This window comes from Dicentrarchus labrax, unplaced genomic scaffold (assembly GCF_905237075.1).
Source record: "Dicentrarchus labrax unplaced genomic scaffold, dlabrax2021, whole genome shotgun sequence".
In the NCBI taxonomy this organism is placed as follows: Eukaryota; Metazoa; Chordata; class Actinopteri; family Moronidae; genus Dicentrarchus; species Dicentrarchus labrax.
The window spans coordinates 16011666-16034755 of NW_026136705.1; the positions used below are offsets into that span (position 1 = coordinate 16011666).

General features: G+C 39.0%; 3 protein-coding genes across 6 annotated transcripts; 1 reads left to right on the plus strand and 2 right to left on the minus strand.

The window, feature by feature from the left end:
- The first annotated feature begins 387 nt into the window (after positions 1-387).
- On the plus strand, positions 388-6444 carry cdc23 (CDC23 (cell division cycle 23, yeast, homolog)). Its single transcript, XM_051401053.1, has 16 exons — positions 388-500; positions 1065-1137; positions 2109-2246; positions 2368-2410; positions 2498-2603; positions 2731-2863; positions 3084-3261; positions 3358-3455; positions 3614-3695; positions 3930-4083; positions 4197-4316; positions 4437-4512; positions 4608-4669; positions 4869-4947; positions 5098-5217; positions 5773-6444. The coding sequence occupies exons 1-16, from the start codon at positions 388-390 to the stop codon at positions 5920-5922; spliced, it is 1725 nt and encodes a 574-aa protein (XP_051257013.1). The 3' UTR covers positions 5923-6444.
- Positions 6445-6579: 135 nt separating this feature from the next.
- On the minus strand, positions 6580-14757 carry kif20a (kinesin family member 20A). Of its 2 annotated transcripts, none has more exons than XM_051401036.1 (19): positions 14581-14757; positions 12955-13128; positions 12614-12739; positions 12384-12503; positions 12083-12221; positions 11811-11986; positions 11419-11518; positions 11092-11304; positions 10610-10721; positions 10422-10496; positions 10191-10334; positions 9738-9906; positions 9494-9646; positions 9167-9306; positions 8788-8890; positions 8375-8570; positions 8198-8289; positions 7968-8105; positions 6580-7308 (listed from the first exon to the last, which is right to left on the minus strand). In XM_051401036.1, the coding sequence occupies exons 2-19, from the start codon at positions 13120-13122 to the stop codon at positions 6931-6933; spliced, it is 2742 nt and encodes a 913-aa protein (XP_051256996.1). In that variant the 5' UTR covers positions 13123-13128; positions 14581-14757; the 3' UTR covers positions 6580-6930. The 2 variants fall into 2 exon arrangements, with proteins under 2 accessions (XP_051256996.1, XP_051256998.1); XM_051401038.1 differs by lacking the exon at positions 6580-7308 and adding an exon at positions 7354-7474.
- A 306-nt stretch (positions 14758-15063) lies between these two features.
- On the minus strand, positions 15064-21935 carry zgc:175280 (cationic amino acid transporter 2 family protein). 3 transcript variants are annotated; one of them, XM_051401052.1, is made up of 12 exons: positions 21581-21664; positions 20632-21002; positions 20323-20478; positions 19995-20151; positions 19690-19823; positions 19391-19613; positions 19016-19152; positions 18452-18554; positions 16808-16941; positions 16551-16717; positions 16218-16326; positions 15064-16110 (listed from the first exon to the last, which is right to left on the minus strand). In XM_051401052.1, exons 2-12 carry the CDS (start codon positions 20999-21001, stop codon positions 15968-15970), a joined length of 1833 nt encoding a protein of 610 aa, XP_051257012.1. In that variant the 5' UTR covers position 21002; positions 21581-21664; the 3' UTR covers positions 15064-15967. The 3 variants fall into 3 exon arrangements, with proteins under 3 accessions (XP_051257012.1, XP_051257010.1, XP_051257011.1); XM_051401050.1 differs by lacking the exon at positions 21581-21664 and adding an exon at positions 21372-21454; XM_051401051.1 differs by lacking the exon at positions 21581-21664 and adding an exon at positions 21878-21935 and having other exon boundaries at positions 15065-16110.
- Between the last annotated feature and the right edge of the window lie 1155 nt (positions 21936-23090).

Sequence of the window (23090 nt, forward strand, 5' to 3'; positions counted from 1 at the left end):
CCTTATGTTCCAAGGTTGTGAAAAATATAATAATGACTTTTTCCCATCCTTAATGCAACCAGAAATGAGAATCAATAAAAAAATTTTTTTAATCAAAACCCTTTAATTGTTATTTTTCTTGTCCATTTCAATGGACATCGGGTCCAAACAATTCTTAAAATACCAACATCATATGACAACATCATACCTATTTTTTGTCTGTTAAATGTTGCAAAAAGTAAAAAAGAAGCCCCTGTCAAGTGACATCCATTGTAATGGACACAGGGTCTGAAGGGGTTAAAAATGATTATTTTATTTTGGGATCAAGCCGGAAACGGAAGTGATGTCACTCCCGGTGGGCGGAACTACCTTGTTTTAACCACCAATAAAATACATGCTCGGTAAAATATGAAAATGGCGGATCTTTGTAGTGAGTTTGGAGACCTGGTACAAATCAAGAAACAGCTAATATCGGTGATATCGCTTTGTAAAGAAAGAGGACTTTTACACAGCGCGAAGTGGTGAGACCGACTGTGACTAATGTGCGATAACCTGTCTGTCTCTCTGCTCCGTTACCCCGGCAACCAAGCGTTAACGCTAGTTGACGTTAGCCTCGTTAGCAGTGCTGTTGACAATCTCATTATAGCAGCTTTTGACTGAAAACTCGTTTACTGATTCAACAAGAGCGATGTTAAGTGATTAACGTTACTTAATCCAGGAGCAGGATTGTTTTTATTGTTATAGAAAGTCAAATGCATCCTTGGACCAAAACACTGAGCTTTAGTAAAAGATCATGTCGCTGCAAACTTAGTTTAATCACACAGATGTTTATTACAGATGTTTATTACAGATGTTATCAAGCTACATGCTGTTTATCAGCTTAACTATAACTGGGCTCAAGTTGTAGTTATCAGTTGATGTTGATGAGCAAATATATAAATATATGTGGATTGGCTCAATAGAAAGCAGTGTTTATGGTGTTTATCCTTTATTTATTATTATAGCTCAAAACTTGTAACCCTAAAAACTACCCTGACTGTTATTAATGGCAGTTATGTCACATGCTTTCTGTGTTTACATTTCAGGGCTTCTGAATTGGCATTTGCTTTGGACCCTCTTCCCAAGGATGAATTACCCCCCTCACCTCCTTTTACTGAGGTTTGTACTCTGCTATATCTGATGCTTTTCTTTTAGTTTCCATTATATAACTGTACATAACTCAAACATCATTGTATCAGTCAGGTTCGCAAATAGTTTCTTTATCAACTTGTTCCAGTTCTTCACTGAAGCTGTAAGATGTTTACAGAGTGAAATATTTTTTTTATAGCTGCGTTATCATTGCATCAAAAGGAAATATTCTCTGTGCTGTACATCATGTTATACACATTTAGCCAAAATCCAGTTCAACCCCTCTGGTTCTCACTGAAGATATACATCTTATAAAGAGGTAACAGATATGTAGTTTCATTTTCCAAAGGTTAATTAGTTTCATAAAACAGCTGGTAACTGTAGTCTTTAACAAATGTGACTCAAACAGGAGTAAATCATGAATTTGTTGGGGACTATTTTCAGCAGCAGGACGGCTGTTGCTGTAAATGCTCACTCACACACTGATTGTGTGGGATATCCTAAGAATAAACTACAGTGCCCATGTTCTTTGTAATAAAGGAATCGGCTACGCATGATTCATTTAGGGTTAGTTGTGGTCTTTTTGTGGAGTTTATGACGGTAAAAAAAAAACCCCAATATATATCACAATACATATTCTTTGACACATTTACAATCAATCACAACAATCAGAGACATGCATTTGAGCTTCACAGAGTTAGAAAGCCAACTGTCTCACTCGAGGGAGAAATAAATGCAATAAGGTGCAAAGTTGCAGCTCATAAATTCTTACATATTAAGTATTGTCAATTTTGTCCATCTCTCAGTAAGGGAAATGTTATACTGCCCCCTGGTGGCCAAATTGGCTGTTAATCGAGTTCAGAAGTGGCCCGTACAATTACTACCTTTATAAAGCCCTTAAGTGTTTTTCATTGAGATTAATCCTTTTTTTTTTTTTTCAGCAGTGAAGTTGACAACAATGTTTTTTTTCTTTTTCATTGTCTACCTGTCCCAAAATACAGGAAGATGCACAAGATCTGGATGCACTTACACTGGCCAAGTCCTACTTTGACCTGAAAGAGTATGACCGTGCTGCTTACTTCCTGAAAGGCTGCTGTAGTCAGAAGGCTTATTTCCTCTATATGTATTCTCGCTATCTGGTAAGGTTGTGTAGATATCTGGCATGCCTGTATCGTTTGATCCTTGATTTCAGTTTGTGACTTGACTGCCTCGATCATAATGCTTGTGAACCATTTGAAAAGTTTCTTTCTTTGTCTCCAGTCGGGTGAGAAAAAGAAGGATGACGAGACTGTGGACAGCCTGGGTGAGGAATCGTATGTTTGGACGTTTTTAAAAGAGACCTGACATTACTTTTGTTGCCCTTTAACACTGCCTTTCTTTGTGGTTGTAGGTCCTCTTGAGAAGGGTCAGGTGCGCAACGAAGCCTTGCGAGAACTGAGGGTGGAGCTCAGTAAGAAGCATATTGCAGGAGAGTTGGATGGGTTCACCCTGTACCTGTAAGAACTTTAGCTGCAAAGTGTACACACTGTCCTCAGATTATGCAAAGGAATACAGTGGACTGATCATAAACTGTGTGTGTGTGTGTGTGTGTGTGTGTGTGTGTGTGTGTGTGTGGGAACACAGGTATGGTGTGGTGCTACGAAAGCTGGATCTGCTGAAGGAGGCGGTGGAGGTGTTTGTTGAGGCAATTCACGCACTTCCTCTTCACTGGGGAGCCTGGCTGGAGCTTAGTAACCTTGTCACCAACATTGAAATGGTAACTGTCTTTGTGTTTACGTATACACAAATTGTAGATAGCATTGTGTCGTTAATTTAAGGTCCACAGTAACCACTTGCAGCATCTTAAGGCTGACACATGACTTTTAAACTACAAGAAAACAAAACAAAAACGTTGTTATATTCACTCAATGCAGAGAAACCTCTCAGGTAATTATATGACCTGAAATGATTCCATCCGCCTTGGTCTTTCTCCCCAGCTGAAGTCACTGTCTCTGCCAGACTGCTGGATTAAAGACTTCTTCATGGCCCACATGTACACAGAGCTGCAGATGATCAAAGAAGCGTTGCAGAAATACCAGAGCCTCATTGAGGCCGGCTTTTCTAAGAGCACCTACATTATCTCACAGATTGCTGTCGCCTACCACAACATCAGAGGTTTATTTTCTACTTTTTCGATAAGATTTTTGCCTGTCAGAAGAGTGCTACTGACACTGGTTTAGTCTTACAAAGCACTGACTCTGTTCATTTCAGATATCGACCAAGCTTTGGCTCTGTTCAATCAGTTGAGGGAGCAGGATCCGTATCGCATCGACAACATGGACACATTCTCCAACCTGCTCTATGTCAAAGTGAGGCCACACACTTAATACAATTATTGGCATAAAAGAAGTATGTTTTGACCTGTTCCCCCAGGTTAGAGGTCTAAATAATAATAAACCCATTGATAAATCCAGAATATTGAGAAAATTTTTAGTTCTGTGGCTGATAGAAATGAATGCTTCCACAGGGCATGAAGCCAAATTTGAGCTACTTGGCTCACAACCTGGTGGAGATCGACAAGTACAGAGTAGAGACGTGCTGCGTTATCGGTAAGTGTCGAGCCAGTCTGATCAACACTAATCTCCATTCTCTGAACAATTAGTTGACGAATACATAAAACATATCAGAACAAAATAGAACAAAATATTGAGTGGTTGCAGCTTTGCAGGTGTATCGGCTGGTATTTTTCTATCTATCCTACTTAAAAGTTTGTAAGCTGGTCCAACATTGTTTTTAAGACATCATTTTGAATTTGTGTAAGAAGTTATGTGTCTCATCCACAGGTAACTATTATAGTTTACGCTCTCAGCATGAGAAGGCAGCTCTGTACTTCCAGCGCGCCCTCAAACTGAACCCTCGCTGCCTCGGTGCCTGGACCCTCATGGGTCATGAATACATGGAAATGAAGAACACTTCGGCCGCCATCCAGGCCTACAGGTCAGACCGAATGTAGAAGAGCAGTTTGGAAGATAAATATCACACCTGTATTGTTGTTGCAAGTGTTGTTTCCTTGTTTTTACGGTTTCATTTACTTGTTTTTTTTCCATCAGGCATGCCATTGAAGTAAACAAGCGTGACTACCGTGCCTGGTATGGCCTGGGTCAGACATATGAGATCCTCAAGATGCCCTTTTACTGTTTGTACTATTATCGAAAAGCTCATCAGCTCAGGTATGAGGGAAGAAAAGGTGTTTAATGCTGGCGTTACTAAAAATTAAAATGATTTAGAAACACAGTGTGTTTAAATATACAATGCTCATGAACTAAATGGACTGTGATCTATTTTTGTAGGCCCAATGACTCACGCATGTTGGTCGCATTGGGTGAAAGCTACGAAAAACTGTCACAGCAAGTGGAAGCGAAGAAGGTACGTATATTAAAACACCCTCTGATTCATGGTTTGTGTAATAAATCCACTATGGTTCCTGATTTAGACCATGACATGATTCTATTTCTGTCTAGTGTTACTGGAGGGCATACTCTGTTGGAGATGTAGAGAAAATGGCTCTACTCAAACTGGCAAAGTGAGTATCACTGTAGAACGAGAAATACGACTTCTCATGTTATGTAAAAACAAAGTAGTTTACATCACATTTTCTCTGTTTAGGTGCAAAATAAAGATGCAATCTGCAGCTTTTCTTTCCCCGTTGTTATATGCCAACATGTTATGTGTAGCCCCCAGAAATAGACACTAAATGTGAATTCTGCTTATTTCTTTGGCAGGCTCCATGAACAGCTGAATGAGTCTGATGATGCTGCCCAGTGTTACATGCTTTACATCCAAGACATTTTCTCTTGTGGGGTAAGCATTTTAACATATCTGAATATAAAGTCTGTATTCGTAGTTTGTTAGTTAAAATTAAGGGAAATGTTAATACAACAGCATACAACTGAGCCATGTGTTGCATTTGTTCAGAAGAAATCCATTTCTAATAAAATCCTGTCATCACAGGAACAACTGGAGCATGCAGAGGTGAGCACAGCCCTACGGTACCTGGGTCAGTACTATTTCAAGAACAAGCTCTACGACGAGGCGTCCCTCTGCGCCCAGCGCTGTTGCGACTACAATGATGTAAGTGTGCCTGCATAATCCGAGCACCATGTTCTAGTTGCTGTAGAGAAGTGTGAAGCCCAGTTCAGACCAAAGATTCATGACGAGAAGAAAGTTTTAAAATGTTGCAGCGGTGTGAACTGTCTCAGCTCAACTCAAGCTGCCTGATGACGTTGCAGCGCAACTTGTCAAAATGTTTAGAACATAAGGCGTAAAGTCAGCTGGTAAAAGGTTTTGGACCGAGGAAAGAAAGAGGATTACCTCATCACTTTGTTTGACACAAACAACCCATGTACCTGAGGACAGCTCCAAATTATTGCAACTATAACAACTCACTCTCAGTAGTTTCTCACTCATTTTATATTTTAGGACAGTACAAAATACATCCAGCCGTTAGAACGGAAGTACGGAGAGTCGGTACACTAAAGTCTAGTGTTGTTGGTGTGAACTGGCAGTTTCACAATATTCAGGGACATTTTAAGTCTTAACTTGTCTAGTTGATGATGTTTGGAAGGAACTGGTCTTAAGTCGTAGTAACAACACACTAACTGGTGTTGGTGGTCACTCTGCTTGTAGGCTCGCGAAGAGGGAAAGGCTCTGTTGAGGCAGATCTCACAGGTCAGAGATCAGATCGAGACGCCGTCAGCAGATCTGTTCGCTCCGCTCTCAAACAACACTCCCGTAAGAAGGGTGTCTCCACTGAACCTCATCTCCTTCACACCCTGACACCTACCATCCTCTTCACTGGCTTTAAAATGGACAATTTGTGCATCCTGTGACGTGACACCACTTTGGGGGTTTGACTTTGCCAAAAGACGGTGTTGGAAGGATTTACTTGTTGAATTTGTTAATGACATTAAAATTGCATTTGTTTGTAAAAAAATCGCAATCCTTTTGTCCAGGATCAGACAAGTTCTATGCTGCAAATGTACAAACTATCAACCCTGCAATAAATGAGTACAGCTAGCTTGATTTACACACTGCAGCAAACCGAATAAAGTTTTTGAATAGATTTTCCAAATACACATGCAGCTTTTGTATAACTCAGTGTCTGGTTAACAGCGTAGAAAAGATTCTTCCGAGCACAGACGCTGCTCATGCAAAGAAGGGACACCTTGAACTATTTACATATATACACACACTTTGTAGAGCAAAGAGCACACAAACATGTTTTGACTTGTATTCACGAGTCGTGCCTCAATACTGTATATATGTAAATAGTTTAAATAAAGCATACCTGCTGTGCAAGGACTGTTCTTCTATTTTTGTCTCATGTTGTACATGAATACACTGCAGTGCAAAAAATTTAGTTATTAGCACAGTGAAAAAATTCAATATTGAAGCATGAATGAAATGCATTTTAGTACTTAAACCACTCAAAACAATGTTTTCATAGATTTTATTGTGGAAAAATACTTAGAGAAAAAACGTGGAGGAGTTGCAGAGGCAGAGAAGGTTAATTACACACACACGCACACACATGCACTATTCTTACCATACAGTCCATAACTATTAACCCCTTAATTCCCTTAGTAGTATACTGCAACCCTGTTTAAAGCATAACTGTTATACTGGCATGAACGTTTTAACTGTATTTGGCATGATAACAGTGAGTCAACTGCACTGCAAAAGTGAATATATACAAAACAATATAAAAATACGATAAAGTTACCAGCAAATATAACTGTGTTTGCATAATATCAAAAAGTACGCACTCCCACTGAAGCAAAGAGCTTAGTACTTCCCCCTGAGACTACGAGGGGTGGGGGCAGGGCTGCGGGGTGGCGACTGCTGGCGGGACCGCAAGATCCGTGAGTAGGGGGTAATGTTTGCTTCTTCAACAGCACGAGTGTTGTATTTCCGCGTTGGGGTACGCATTGGGAACAGAGACTGGAAAAAGGGCCGTTTTTGCGGAGGCCGGTTCTCAGTGTCACTTGGTGCAGCGGCCCCACAGCCCCTCTTCTTGCAGGAACCTGGTGTGATGCAGGTATCAGAACCTGAGGGGGGCAGCTGGGGTTGGATGGCCTGCGTCTGGGCCAGGGCCTCTGCTTTCCGCCTTAAGTCAGCTTTTACAAGCATCAGGCCATTCTGGAGCTCCACCAGGATCTGGTCCTAAGAAGAAGTCAGTGAACAGGGTTAGACGAGGCCGCAGAGGGGGAAGTGAGGGATGAAGGTGGGAGGGTGAGTGAAGGAGAAAAGCAAAATGAAACTTCTCATGCTTTTGCACAGTAATCACCTGGTGCAGATGTTAGAAACCTATATTTAGTTTAAAAGCTGGCTGTGCATCAAGATTGTTAGAGAAGAGAGTAGAGGGAGAGAAACAGAAAGTATTTTAAATTGAGAATTGCACAGATGCTGCTTTAAAATACTAATAATTATTGCTTCTCTAAAATTAGAGCATCCATAATCAGCATCGAAAAGTTAGAAGAGATGTAATTACTGTCAAACTGCCCTAACTGAAAACATAGCAACATGTTGGGTTGACTTGGTTCAGTATTTTACATCTGCAGTAGAGTGCAAAACCTGTTTTTAATTACTAATCTGAAGCTGGTTTTCAACTAAAAATGATCAATCACCAACAAAATAAATAGGTTTAACTTGACAGTGACGTTATTAGCTTTCCTACACCATGACATTTATTGTTAGTACAGTATTAACAATTTTCTTACTTTAATGTTTTAAGGCACAGTTTAAAATTATCTATAGAAAAGCTCAGTTTATAAAATAATCTAAATTACATACATAATAAATAAACATGTCTGTGGCTGTACCTGTTTGACAAGTGTCTCATCTGCAGCGGTTAGTGCCTGGCGCAACCGTTCCCCTCCTGTGTTACGACAGCAGGCTCGTTCACCAGACTGCAGGTCCAACCCGAGCCTCTGCAGATCCAGGCGCAGCTGGCGCAGGTTCTGTTAGACAGAGTCTGAATTTTAGTCTTTCTGAAGATGTTAACATGCAGCAAAAACCTTCTTGTATTTCATATGATAGAGCACTAACTGACCCGTTGACCCTCCTCCAGCTTGCGGTCAGCAGCGCTAGTGAGGGTGCCAGTTGAACCTGGGACTTCCAGCTGCATCTTCAGATTAGTCAGCTCTGCACAGGCAACCAGGACAAGACAGTTAGCTACCATTACCAGTATCCTAACATCAACACATAATCAGAGGAATGTTTCAGTCACCTTGTGACTTGGTGAGCAGCTCAGCACGACACTGGTCGAGCTCAGCGCGCTGCTTGCCAGCTTCTGTGTGAGTAGTGAGGCGCTGAGAACGTCGAGGCCCCTCAAAGTCACCCTGTGGCACCGACATGGGGGTCGGTTCAGCTTCCTTTCTTTTTTCGAGGGCGGCAGACAAAGCTTCAATCTCCTGATCTCGCTCCTAAAAGACAAGATGAAAAGAAAAACATTTTAGTGAAAACTCACATCCCCTAGATTCAAAGTAACAGCATCACAAACATAACTACATTTTGGATTCTTCTTGCATACTTATTGGGGAGAGAACTCATTTAACCAAAGTGGAGATTTCACAGATTATGCGTGTACTGAAACAGCCTGGGGGCAGAAAGTGGCTGAAAGTAATACAAACTAACGCTCACCTTCAGCTCCTGGCTGTAGAACTTCTTCAAATGTTTTTGCACGTTAGTTATCCTGTCTTCGTACCTCTCTTCGATTAGAGCCCTCTCTGCCTCCAAGGTCTCACTACAGGGCAAAAAGAAACAACTCAGCATCTGCATTCATTTCAGATTGTAGCATTTCTTATTTTGCTGACTGAAATTTATTTGATTAAATTTTCTTTTTTAAGTGAATGGAAATGATTTGTGCTCTTAAAATGAATAATTTACTAGTCTAAAACTAGTTTCACATCTAAAATATTGCTAGAAATGATTTTACTACATGTCCTAAAGCCTAAGCCTGGTTAGTATTAAAGAGGCATCATCAAATCTTTTGATCCAAACAAAGCGCGGACACACACACCTGAAGCCCTCTTGCATCCCAGATATGACCTCCATCATCTCAGAGACCACCTGCTCTCTCACAGTTGCCTCAAGAACCTCTTTCTCTTCCCGCTGGCGCTGCACCTCTCTCTTCAGGACATCAATGGCCTGTAGCAATGCCTTAATAAAGTACAGTCCACTGTTAGGACCACTAAACAAGTGTTTTGAGACATTTGAAATGCTGGTAAGAAACAAACAAACAAACGAAAAAGCTTTCTGCCCACTCGCTGGATAACCTTTAACTGAAAATGGGTTATGAAAGTACAGTAAATATTTATCTCTCTCATATGATGGCAGAGGATGTTACCTCAGTATTTAACATGGTCATATCGCCGTCTTCAACGTCACTCTCATCCTCCTCTTCTTCCAGCACCGTGCTATCATTACCATTTGCTGTTGGCTCACGCAGTAGGGACAGGATATAGGCCACTCTGGTCTTTGTGGACGGGCCATGGACCAACTGTAATAATGGGAGGGTTATTTTATTTCTCTTTGATCTCATCACTGAATCACAGAAGTTGGATGGACGGTATGAGAGCTATTTTACTTACTTGAGTAGCGATAGCTGAGAACTTGAGGGCTTGGAGGGTCTCGTCATAAATGGAGGCACATGGATTGATGTTGACCACCATGCTGGAGTTTCCCCGGCCACAGAAGAAACCTTGGAGGACTCGGGTCAGTTTACTGTCCCTGAAGGGCACCACTTGAGGGGGTCGTGACCTGTGGACGTATCAGAAATTTTTTTAAATATAGCTTTCTTAAACAGCACATTCCAGTATCTTTTAATAAGAAAACATACATATTGCCTGTGAAATTACATGTGCTATATCAACAAAGGTTTAATATGGAACAATATTATAATTATTGCAGAAGTTAACAGGAAAATCCTCCACAGAGGAGCCGAGCATTAAAGTTAATTCTTGATCTAAAGGTCCCCTTACTTTCTTAAGTTATTTCCATTTTTATAATGTACTGCACCACTACTACCACCAGTGGACACGTACTTGTTGTTCTGGTTGTGCCTCAGAGCAGCAATACAGCGTCCCAGTGTCAAAAGGGAGGTGTTGATGTTGTTGGCCTCCTTCATCCTCTCACCATTACGCTGCTCTTTGCAGCGTTCAGACCCAGCCAGATCACACACAGTCAGTCTAAAAAGGAAAGCACACTTTTACAAAAAAAAAATCTATAATATCCCCAAACTGAAATTTAGAATGGGTAGCAATAGGTCAACTTACTCGCTGATATGCATGGCCTGGGCTGAATCTGCCTCTGGGCGAACGTGAAGGACACGGATGGAGAAAATGCTGTGGCTGTGTGGGTGATAAATGTGTGATCAGAGATACAATAAGTGTGGGTCAAACAATAAAAGAAGAAGAAAATTCTAAATAAGGTTTTGAAAGGCAAAGGTTTCATGTGCTCCTACCTGCGGCTAGAGTTCTGGTTGAGGTGAGTGCTGGCGAAGCTCTGGTTACGACGTCCAGCCCTCAGAATCCTCCAGGCTTCCTCAGCACTGCGGACCTGGATCCAGGTGAGGTCTGACAACAAGAGGAAGTAACAAAAAAATTATACTCTTGCAACACAAGAACAACGAAACATGTTCTATGTGCTACCGTACAGATGACATAACAAAGCTAAACAAAGCAAACATTGTTGAAAGTATTTTCATCATCTATTGCACTGATTTATTGTTTCTTATAATGTGGTGCTGCACCTGAATAAAGTGTAAAAAGACTGCAGGTAAAGTTTGAAACATCATTTCCTGCTTAATGATGTGTAATACACATCAGATGAGAGAATCTGTATTCTGGGTAAGAGCTTCAAGAGGTTCAAACTAATACATACACTATGCTAATTAACCCGTTTAATGTTCTATAAACATTATTTCTGTTAATCAGTAATCATTACCTTTCACATAGGGGTTGCCCTGTTTGTCGTCACTAAGCCGCAGTGTGGCCCTTTTTCTGGGCTGCAGGGAGGGCGAAGCATCCAGTAGGTCATACAGAAACTCATTGTAGATCTCATAGAAGGACACCCAGATAGAAAACTGCACCCCTTCCTCCAGATCATCTCCTCCACTGTGTGAAAGGCTGTCAGGCTCCAGACAAACACTATCAGTGTCTGCGGAGGGACAAAGTTGAATATTTGGAGCGTATTTTAAATTTAATATTTGGCCAGATTCGACTTCATTTGGAATACACTGCTGTCCAATAACACTCCTACTATCCTCCTCACCTTCAAGCTGGGTAGCAATGTTACTTGTCGAGGAGAGTCCTCCAATTCCACTGTCCCAGATTGTAGTGGTCCCACCTCGACGGGACATCTGATTCTCATCCTGTAACAAACAAGAGGAGTGCATCAGCTCATATCTGTGTGCTTGAAGATACTTTATTCCTACTCAAGACTTTTGATTAAATGGTCCCATGAAATGTCTTTGAAATTTGTTTGTCTGATGTGTAACTTATATTTTTCAGGCTAATCAAAACTGAGCTCAGCTACAGGCTATTTGAAAGACGAGTTGTACATTACTGGCATATACTTGGCAGCAATAGACACTGGGACACAATGTGACAAGAAAATTAAAATTTTCATTTCATAAGACCTTTAAAAGTTGTTCTTCTGTTTACCTCTTTAAGCAGAGAGTTTCTACGGATTTCCTCCACCCTGACCTCTCTGGGCTCAAGCTGCCTCACATCCTGATACATGACAGGCTTCAGGTCCATTGCACCATAGAGACGACCCTGCAGTTTCCTGAACAGAGACACTAAAGCCCGGGGTAGGAGTCCTGCCTCTCGACCACTGCCTGCGGGTCAAAGTTTAAGATTTATGGAACTGCAAACACCAACATCCGAACCTGGGCTTCATAAAGATTTGTCCAAGAAACAAACAAAAATCGTACCCTGAATAGTGTAAGTCTTTCCAGAATTGGTGACACCATAAGTGTAGAGGAGTCGGTTTTCTCCTTGAAGCACGTCTTTCACCATCTTCTTCATCGTGCACTCATAGAACTGTTGCTGTGTTGTCTCTGACCCAAAAATCTATGAAAGATGGGTAAAGAAAAACCATCAGTATGGGAGGTTTTTAACCTCAACATCTTCCTTGGTAATTACTAGTATTGGTTGCTTTGCACACCCATTAGCCCATATTTACCAACAGTTTACAAAAAACTAATTATATATGCAGAAGTGTAACTCTCCTACCTTGGAGAAACTGAACTTGTGCATGCTCTGGGTGATGCCCCTCTCTGCGGTCCTCATGTTCTGAGACTCTTTTGGAGCTTTGAGCAGCAGAGTCTCTTCATCTTGGACAGCCACACAACCCTAAAAGAATAATAGACCTTGAGCACAGAGTACAATTGTACGAAAAGCAATAAATACACATATCTACCCACAGAAAATGCCAATGGCTGTAATGTCGACTCCAGTCTTACCTGTTCCTCTCCCCGCTCTCTCTCAGTCTCAGTAAGTGGCCGGATGCGCAGAAAAACCTTCACCCTATCTGTGTTGCCTTCATCGCAGCTTCCTTGTGTCGCCACTGCAGGTTTCACTGCTAGTTTCTAGAGACACAAATTAAAAACATATTTAATGTTTTGTTGCTTACACAGAATAATTTAAATCATGACAAAGGTAATTGCAAATGTCTTCTGGGTTACTAAATACATTAAACATGTTCTGTTACACCTTAGGGATAAACAAAAGCTCATTTGTTTACAATCCAAACTTCACAGGGTACAATGCAACACAAAAATGGCACGGTCCTGTCGACTCTCACCGGTTGTGTAATGGATGGCCGGGGGTCAAGGCCAGGGGAAATTACAGAGATCTCAGGTAGACGGGGTCTGGTAAAGCCTCCATGCTCTGCTGCCGTAGACTCAAACACAGCTATTTCCTCATCCTCGTCGTAGGGGCATGCAGACGGAGAGGACAAAGACAGCGCCATGCTTACCTGTTAAAGGAAGACAAATCTTCATGAGTATGAGGTTTGAAGCAATTGCAACACATTTCAAACATTGCTGTTAGCCAGGAAATGCATGTAAACGTCACCTTATAATGTCTCTTTGAATATATATTCAAAGGCTTAAGAGCAGCATGTATCAGGATTCAATATAAATAAATATAGTTAAATGCTCAATAAGACCTGTCTTAACAACTCCCCCCACCCACAAATGTTGAGTTAGGCCATCACTGAAGAATACTGTGTCTGATATTATGCAGTCTTTAGACAGCGGCTCACTGTTAAGAGAGGATCAGTTAAAATAAGGGTGTGTCATGAGACAAGGTGACAAAACAGACAGAAACTGGATGATGCCTACTTCGCCCTTCAAAGCCAAACAGTAGCTCAAAGAGTAGTCAAACAGGAAAATGACTTCACAGGATATACACTGTCATGATAAGTTAAGTATTGGTTCAGAATAATTACATCATTGAAATCAATTAAAAAAAGTTTTTGACTGCACTGTGTTTAGACAAGCCTGCATAAGCCAGTGGGATGGTGTCAGTGAGAACAGGATCAAACCAGTACTCAAAGAGGAACTACACTTTCTTTTCTCTGTGCACATAATCACATTTATTCTTGTTGGCACATGATGTCAATAAAGGTGATTTTCCAACAAATTTCCCTCTGGTCTCCTCAGACCTCCGCACACACTCACTTAGGAAGCCACGCCTCCAAACAGCATGCATTTTTTAAAATATGTCGGAAGAGAGGATTATAAGTAACGTTATGTTAATTATAATAATATATGGTTATACAAATAAACATGACTTTAAAACCAGTTACCTCTAAACTCACTTTGGACAGATGTTAACCTCAGCTAAACAGCAGCATTTGAAATACACAGACACAACACTATGAAGGGTGAACTGAAATGAAGGTATTTAAAGTGAATATACAGCTAGTTATATATTTGAAAATGATGTTCAGATGAATTAACGTTTGTTAAACGCATACAGAGTAACGTTATATAAGACATTTTTCAAGGTAGCTGACGTTAACAATGTCAACTCTGAACTAAACGTAGTTCACTTAACGTTACGGCTAAACATCCAGCTCCATAAAACATACAGTAAACATATAACGTTACTAATAGTTACTAATAAGTTACACCTTATGTTAACTTTACAGTTTATTGTTGTTTATTTCAGCATGAGGTGAGTGCGTGCGCACATAACGTTAACGTCTGAACGTGCACGAGAGAGTGTACGTTAATACCCGTTTTAAAGTTTTTTTAAATCGTGAGGTCTCTTCCACCAAATTAACTCAAGAATCACGACGTCGTTGCTTTCTGTTAGCTGGTTATAAACTTTATTTTATTAACGTTATATATTATAATCACAGCTGTATCGAGACTAACAGGTTTATTGTTGCCGAGCCGACTTAAAGCAAACGTTAACTTACCTCGGAAATGCGCCTCGTTTCCAGTAACTAAACGTCCTTACGTTATGAATAAATCGCCAAAACTGAAGTAACGTTAGTTGACTCAAACCGGAGATGGTGGATTAAAACTGTATCGACTGTATCGACTGGAGCTACCTGAGACACTACCCGAGCTCACCCGGCTCAATCACTTTACCCGTTTCGGTTTTTGAACAATGCGCTTCTCCTGCAGAGCGGCTCCCTGATTGGCTAGAGCTGGTGACGTTGTGCGCCAGTAAAACCCAGGTTTGACCAGCAGGTGTCGCCATTTTGGCTCTCAGATTATCTAATTAGCGCTGAAGAGCTGATGTGTCTCTTGTTTTTAAAGGTTTGTCCTAAAATCTAATGAATCATTTTTAACACAACTTCTTCATAGTGTTTTATACATATTTGTTTATTTTATAAGAAAAAAAAAAGCTCCCCGCTGTCTGCCTTCTGATTGGCTAGCATGGGGTTTGACATGGTGCGTTATTTAAACTGTGCTTCCGTAAACAAAGACAGCCTTCATGAGTTCCTATCACGTGTTGTAAATAAATGTGGCATTTATAATCCAAACAATGTGGTCGTCTAAATGACAGTGAAAGCAGAAAGTTATAGTTTGAATGGAAAGTAGAAAGGGAGACTTGTTTTTCCAGAAATCTAATGCCATGTTTATTTAACGTGCATATCACAAAAAACATGACAATAGAAAGCGATAGAAATACATTAAACACACTGGGAGTTGGGTACGGTGAACAACCAGTAGAGAAGCTCAACAAAAGAAATCCCTGTTAGCAAAAGGCTAAAATACATTATATAAGAAAATGTGAAAATGCACCTATAAAGGAAATGCAGGAAACATATAATACATTGTGCTTCCACCTGGAATGAAGTGCTACATAAATAAAGTTTTGGATGATATAATTTACCCAACTGTATGTGAACATTGATTACAAAAAACACATCACAATAACTGTATTTATTTTACAGTATTTACTCATATAAGCTCAATGTTGTCTTTTGACTATAAAAGAGGTATTTGAATTGTGGCTCTAACATGGCTCTTATTTTTTGTAAAATCGTCCAAACCCTAACCTGTGATGTCTCTGTGAAACAGTAAAATAAAAACACAATACTGCATAACGCCTCATGCAGAGATAATGTCAAGGTAATTTAAATAATACATGTGATTTTTAATCTGTTCAAATCTAAATAATGAAAAATATATGTTTTGTAAAAGTATAATATACAAAATATTTAATTTCCCAGAAAAGAAAAAAGAAAATAGAGGTCAGAGGTTGTGATTTAAATACATTTTTTTAGATGTATGAATTCATGCACACTGGCCAACCTTTTATTATAATGAAAGCGTTTTGTCATGTTACATCATTTACCCATTAAAATCTTGTCTAGGTTCAAAGTTTTGCTCCACAGTGGTGGTGATGCTGTGAATGCTGACTTGGTTGTGTGAAATTTGAAGCCGTTTTTTCTGCACACTGTGCTGGACACCGTAACAAAAGTAGATAATTAAACCTGTGTAAAGAAAAGTTACATCTCATATGGTCATGTTGGTTTATTTGATATTTTTTGCATATTTTGTAAATGAAAATGTGTATTTTAAAGTGACATTTCTGACATACCTACTGCCATCCACACTGCATAGCGGATCCACGTGTCTGATCCAAGTTGAACCATTAGATAGACATTGACAAAGGTACTGAAAATAGGAAGCAGTGGAACAAAAGGAACCTGTACACATGAAAAAGCAGAACATTATGACAAAGCAAAGGAACAAAATGCTGTTTAGGACTTTTTCTAATTAAATATTACTGGGTGGCTATTTTTCCTGTCAGGAGTGATTTCCTACACTTAGTTATCAAAGTTTATAATTTCAGTAATGATGCTTCACTGGCTGAAATAAAGATTAAACTATACCACTGCATGTGCTCCCAGAAAACCCAAATGAGGCATACCATGAATGCAGCTCTGGTTGTGTTCTGCGGTTGTCTCCAGATGATCAGCGTAATGAGGACCAACATCAGCACGATCACAATGACACAAAGTAAACTCCACCACTCCAGTGTCTGCAGGGAGTCTAGAGCTCCAGATATGACGAGGCTTAGGATGACAGCTAAAAAGACTGGGGAGAACAATGATCCATGATTATTAACAATGGAACTCATCTATAAGCAGGATAATATTTAAGGATGATGTTAAGGAGATCACTTACTAATAAAAATAGTTAAAACAGACACATTTTTTGATGTCCGTGTGGTGGCCTGTGGAGGAGGATATAATACTGCAGTAATTGTAAAAGGGTCTGGTTTGCTGAAACTTGAATCCTCATTGAGCCCTACCTGGTACCTGTCAAAGTGAGGAAATATAAATGAATGCAGTTAAACATTGGGTTAACATAACATGACATTTTTTATGTATTGATGTAGCTGTGACCTAAACTAACAAATTATATTCAATTATCTTATTTAATCTTATTTATAATGATCAACCACTGAAGGTATTAAATGGAATAAAAATGCATTCTTAATGTAGAAACAGTATCTGCCTGCAGTTATGACAGTTGATTAAAGTGTACTTTTAGCTCATAATCAATACATATTGACAATATCACCCAGAAAATGCCAATTCTATTAATCTCCTCTTATTGCAGGCATTTCTTGGTCATATCAAAATCCAGGGTTGATAAATCTGTCAAACTGCTTATTATTAGTTGGCCAGTTAGTATTATCAATCACTCTTTTTATATGGTTGGTTATGAGAATATAAGTTATCAATCACTTTTCACTGGATGTATGAAAACTTCTCAACATTTTAAAAGTAACTTACGGAGCCCATAAAGGGACATGGGAAAAAAAAAAAATGAAACGTTTCTAGTGCGCACTAGATACTATCTTGTGAGCACTAGATACTATCTTGTGAGCTCTAGATCCCTATCTAGTGAGCACTAGATACTATCTTGTACTATCTAGTGCGCACTAGATACTATCTTGTACTATCTAGTGCGCACTAGATACTATCTTGTGAGCTCTAGATCCCTATCTAGTGAGCACTAGATACTATCTTGTGCGCACTAGATACTATCTTGTACTATCTAGTGCGCACTAGATACTATCTATTGCGCACTAGATACTATCTTGTGTGCACTAGATACTATCTAGTGAGCACTAGATAGGATCTGTGTTGTGGCGAATCCACACATGGCTAATTTTAATATTCAAATGAGTATTAAACTAATTTGTCTGTAACTAAAAAATAAATGTAAATTAATCTGTAACCTCTTTTGTTACAGTCCGCATTTAAATGCCCTGTCCTGCAGCTGGACACTCATTTGTCCTCCTTTTGAGAAAATAACAAAAACAGTCCGCCTTTTGACACATTACCTTGTTAGTTTAATACTTATTGGCTTAAAATGTGTGTCAAAATAAGTAATTTCATTGGTTACATTTTCATGTTGTGACCTATCAACATATGGCTAATTTTAATATTCAACTGAGCCATGTGTTGATTCGCCACAACACTGGATCAGTATCTAGTGCTCACTAGATACTATCTAGTGCTGCATCTAAATGCAGTAGAGTAAAAACTATAATATTTGCTTCTGAAAGGGTAGTAGAAGTATGAAACGGCATAAAATGGAAATACTCAGGTAAAGTCAAAGTGCCTTGAATTTTAAGTCGAGTACTTGAGTAAATGTACAAACTACTTTCCACCACTGCAGTACTGAAACACAGTCAACAGGCACATAAGGTGCTATATAGCCCTGCCAAGTTATACACACCGCTCATGAACATGAGCTTTTTCACAAACAAACAAAGTAACTATTAAGATTAGAGTAATAATACCAGGCATATCATACCTTAATATGAGGATACATATGGCAACAAGTGTGTAAGCAAAGAGGGTTCCAATTGACATCATGTCAACCAATGCCTTCAGGTCAAACAACAACGCCATGATGGCTGAAAAGACATGAATAATTATAACAACAACAACAACAACAACAACAAATAATAATAATAATAACAATAACAAAAGAAGAAGAAGAATTTACATAAACTTAAATAATTTTCTTTTACATTTATTTCTATAGATCATATTTCAACTTTAACTTCTTCCAGGTGTTGGGCTATGATTTGTAATAGTTCAGATTTAATACCTTCAATTCATGTAACAGAGAGGTGGTGATATAAGCCTACATTTTTTGTGAATACTTTTTAGTTTATTAGACTATACTAGATAAGACCAAAGGTCTACAGTTTGAGATGGTTTGAGTGCCTGTACTCATGAGCTTACACATCAGTTGACATGTGCTCTGTGCTATACAGTTACAAAAAACAGTGAGCACAAGAATCATACCAAACCAAAATAGAAACTAAAACTTCCACAAAAACATTGTTATGACTTGTACTGACAGGTTTACCTGCTACAACCCCTGAAGCCAGGGTCGCGATGACAGGACTTTGTCTATCACTCATTCTACTGAGAGGTCTGAAGAGAAGTCCATCCCTTGCCATGGCAAAGAGAACACGGGGCATCGGGAACATTGATCCTAAAAGGCTGTGAGACAAAGCTCAAATAACCATGTAGTTCTTCATGTCATTTGCTTCTGTTTTAATTTGTAACTGTGATTCAGATGGTATTCATTTACAGCAATGTGCTCTACAATGAGAATAAAATACTAATGAACTATCCTGGAAGCTGAACATAAAATTAAGACAAATTAAAACAAAAAAACAAACAAATTTTGCTTTGATTTACAGAGCTGAGGTTGTAAATGGGACACTGTGTTTCATACCTTGTTGACAGTGCACAGAGGGATCCCACAGCCACTACATACTTTGCAGGGCCCCAACCGATGTATGTAAAGGCCACAGGCAATGGGCTGTGAACACTGAGCAAAAAGTACGGCATCATAAGAGTCAGAGCAGCAGACACACCAAAATAAGCCAGGAAGCAGATGAGGAGGGACGCCACAATTCCAAGTGGGATCGACTTCTGAGGGTTTTGAACCTCTTCTCCTAAAGAAAAATAATAATAATTTAATTTTATAGTAAGTCATTGTGTGATCTACTATGTCTCTGTAAATTAATTTACCTGTTGTTGCAATGCAGTCAAATCCAACAAATGCATAAAAGCAAGTGGCTGCTCCTGCTAATGTTCCCTCAAAGCCAAAAGGGAAAAATCCTCCACTGCCAAATCCAGTGGTTTCATTCAGTGATGTGTGGTTTCTAGAAAGAACAGACATGTTGATGCTTGGTTGACAAACTGATTGATAAATACATATTTCAAACATTTATTTAACTAGAAAGGTTAATTATTTATCCATATTATTAACAGTAAAAGCCTAAAACTGTTATTTTTTCCTAATGGTACATATATACGTAAAGAGGAACCCATACTCATATCCATCTAGGAGAGAATCTTCACTAATGTACCAGTTGTCGATGTCCCCCTTGATGACTCCGGCAAGGATAACAAACAGCAACACCAGGATGTTAACTGCTGTAAAAACCTTGTTCACAATAGCTGACTCTTTAACACCAAATGCAAGAATCCCTAGAAAGGAAACACAGAAAATATAAAGTTGATCGTGACATTGAATACAGTGCAACCTTGTAAAATGTTGATTTACATTGTGATTAACTATTCTTTTTTTTTTTCATAAATTATAATAATAAATTCTTACATTTGGTAAGAGGTCACAGGGGTTTAGATAAGGAAACTTGCCTGCCAAGAGCATTATGAGGCCAGCTGCAAAAAAATCTGGGTAGGGAGCTAATCCAGGTAAATCCATTGCAGCCTGTTTTCCCAGAGAGTTGGCAATGACATTTCCAATGAGATCATCGAAGGTCCCACTCCATGCTCTGGCAACACTTGACGTCCCTTAAAAACAGAATACAATGAGAAACCAACCTATTTATATTTGAGCCTCATTTGAAACAATATTATGATAATGTTTACGAGGACAGATTTTTTCCATGCTTAATCAAACACCCACCACATCGAGTAATGTATTCAGAGTGGCACTATCTTTACCTATGACATAAGACAGCAACAAGTTCCAGCCGGTGATAAAAGCCCATATCTCTCCCACAGTCACATAGCTGTAGAGATAAGCAGAGCCAGTCTTGGGAACCCGAGCTCCAAATTCAGCATAGCAAAGTCCAGCAAAGATTGAGGCCACTGCTGCTATCAGGAAGGCAATTATGATACTCGGCCCGGCCACAGTTCTGGCCACTTCTCCCGACAGTACGTACACACCGGCCCCCAGTGTGCTGCCGACCCCCAGAGCCACCAGGTCGAGGGTGGTCAGGCATCGGCGAAAGTTGGATTCCTCTCCTTCGGGCTCCAGAGGTTTCCTACGGGACAGGCTCTGCAGGAACAGCAGGATCTTTGCACCAGACATCCTATTAATCAAGACATGTGTTGTTCATTGATTGCTCAAGACAAATTAACATAAAAATTAATAAACATTTAGTATACATAATGCTAAAAGTACCACTGTTATTTGGCCAAAGGGCCATTTTTTCTAAAAAATTGAAATACATTTCCAAATCAAATGCTCCCATTCAAAAAATGTTACACAAATAAACTCATGTATAAATTAAATATGATCCTAATCTGCAGCATTTGTCTCATTACAGTCCATTTTATCACAATAGCTTTGCAGAAATCTCAAGTCCAAGTTGAGCTATTGATGTAAACAAATGCAGCAATAGTTTGAAACTGTGTGAAAGTGTCAAAAGTGTAAGAGACACACAGGTAAAAGTAATCACATTTTCACAACACCACCATGTAATTTTACTGTCGGTGTAAAATTGGTGTAACACAGGCAATCTTCAGCCAAGCAGAAGAAATGAACATCTTGTACATCACATTCAATAAGCACACACACACACACACACACACACACACACACACACACACACACACACACACACACACACACACACACACTTCTTATACATTGTATTTATTTACTTACACTGTAAAGATAAAAAAAACAGTTGAAAATAAGTATCAAGTATTACTCAGTGATTATTGATGGTCATATGTCATCAGTGGGCCTGTGTTTATGAAACAGGAAGAAATAAAAGTTGGTAGGTAGGCTTTATTACTGTACATTTATTATTTTACTGTGTAGATGACGTATCAATGATTCATTGCTGATTAAATAAATAGTCATGTAATAACATTTTATTTTAAAATTATGCAGTAATTTACTAACTAACGAACTGAGATCTCGCACATACACTCATTATTATAAAAGAGGCTTCCTTACCTTTTCAGCTGAATGCTGCAGTGTGTGTGACTGTGTTTTGATCTGTACCAGACCACACTATTTGTGAGGATAAATCCATTCGCTGTGAACTCTTCACAGCTCAACATTTTTGACACATTATGTTACATTTCAGACGTATGTGCCATTTCTGAAATAGACAGGAACTGGATGATTTATTTCAGGACACGTCAGGCTTGTCAAACAATTACATACATTTTACAAAGATGTTTTTTCATATGTGTTTGTAGATGATGAAGGTCTTTTTACACCAAATTTTGCTTTCATGCCTCACCAACGTAAAACATCATGAAATTGTTGGTCCTCTCTGACAGATGACGTCTGTATGAATTTTCAGAATGAATGAAATAAACAAACTCTCCTACTCTTTAAAAGAAAACATCTTACCATCCCAACAAAATTCCCTTTTATTTCATTTAAATACTCACAACACATTGAGAACTGTATAATATGACGTTGTCACTTTGCTTTTATCAGTTGAACTAATTAAAATGATACACAAAGAAAATGTGGTGCAGGAATGTCATAAAATGTGGGTTATGTGCTAAATGTAAAAACATGTTTACTAACTCATTATAGTTTATAATTTCAACTCAAAGACTGAATGATTTGGACATTTTCAGTTAACTTTTATTTTTATTTTATTCTATTCTGTGCTTTAAAAAATCAGCTCTGAGTGAAAACAGTGTAGCTGAATGCTTCAGTGTGTGTGACTGTGTTTAACAAAGCTGATGATTTCTGGTATGCTTCCATTTTTGGCTTTTAGGTCTATATCATCTTGTCTAACTAGTACTTGTGATGTTTTTTGGAGTAAAAAAAAATATTTTGTTATCTTATAAAATGTTATCTTTGAAATGATTTGTTTCAGTTTGGATTATAGCAAATTTACAAAGAAGGGGAATTCCTCTCACATACATTTAATAAAACAAATCATAACATATTGAGGTCTGTTTGTAATTTTCTTTATTTAAAGCCCCTACAAGGAGTTTTGTGAAACTGTCCTAATTTAATACTGAAGTCTCTATGACCTTCATAAAAATGATCATGACCATAAGCGAAAAGACCGTCTTTTTCTACGCAGTTATTCTTCAGGTTGGATTCCCATAAATCAGACAAAACAGACAATACAAGTTCCTTATAGAGCCTTTAATGAAACTCTTTTACTGATGGAAATGGAGACCACTTCCAGCGGTTA

Bases quoted from the DNA above. Each gene is read 5' to 3' on its own strand.
- kif20a (XM_051401036.1), bottom strand. From the start codon at position 13,122: ATGGCGCTGTCTTTGTCCTCTCCGTCTGCATGCCCCTACGACGAGGAT. The intron at 12,222-12,383 runs GTAGGAGAGTTA...CATCTTTCATAG, and splicing joins ACAAGTTCAGTTTCTCCAAG to ATTTTTGGGTCAGAGACAAC. The intron at 9,647-9,737 runs GTAAGTAAAATA...CCATTATTACAG, and splicing joins TCTCAGCTATCGCTACTCAA to TTGGTCCATGGCCCGTCCAC.
- zgc:175280 (XM_051401050.1), bottom strand. The intron at 16,718-16,807 runs GTAAGTGATCTC...TGTTCTCCCCAG, and splicing joins TGTTTTAACTATTTTTATTA to TCTTTTTAGCTGTCATCCTA. The intron at 16,111-16,217 runs GTATGTCAGAAA...TTCTTTACACAG, and splicing joins TGCAGTGTGGATGGCAGTAG to GTTTAATTATCTACTTTTGT.
- cdc23 (XM_051401053.1), top strand. From the start codon at position 388: ATGAAAATGGCGGATCTTTGTAGTGAGTTTGGAGACCTGGTACAAATC. The intron at 1,138-2,108 runs GTTTGTACTCTG...CCCAAAATACAG, and splicing joins CCTCACCTCCTTTTACTGAG to GAAGATGCACAAGATCTGGA. The intron at 3,262-3,357 runs GTTTATTTTCTA...TGTTCATTTCAG, and splicing joins CGCCTACCACAACATCAGAG to ATATCGACCAAGCTTTGGCT.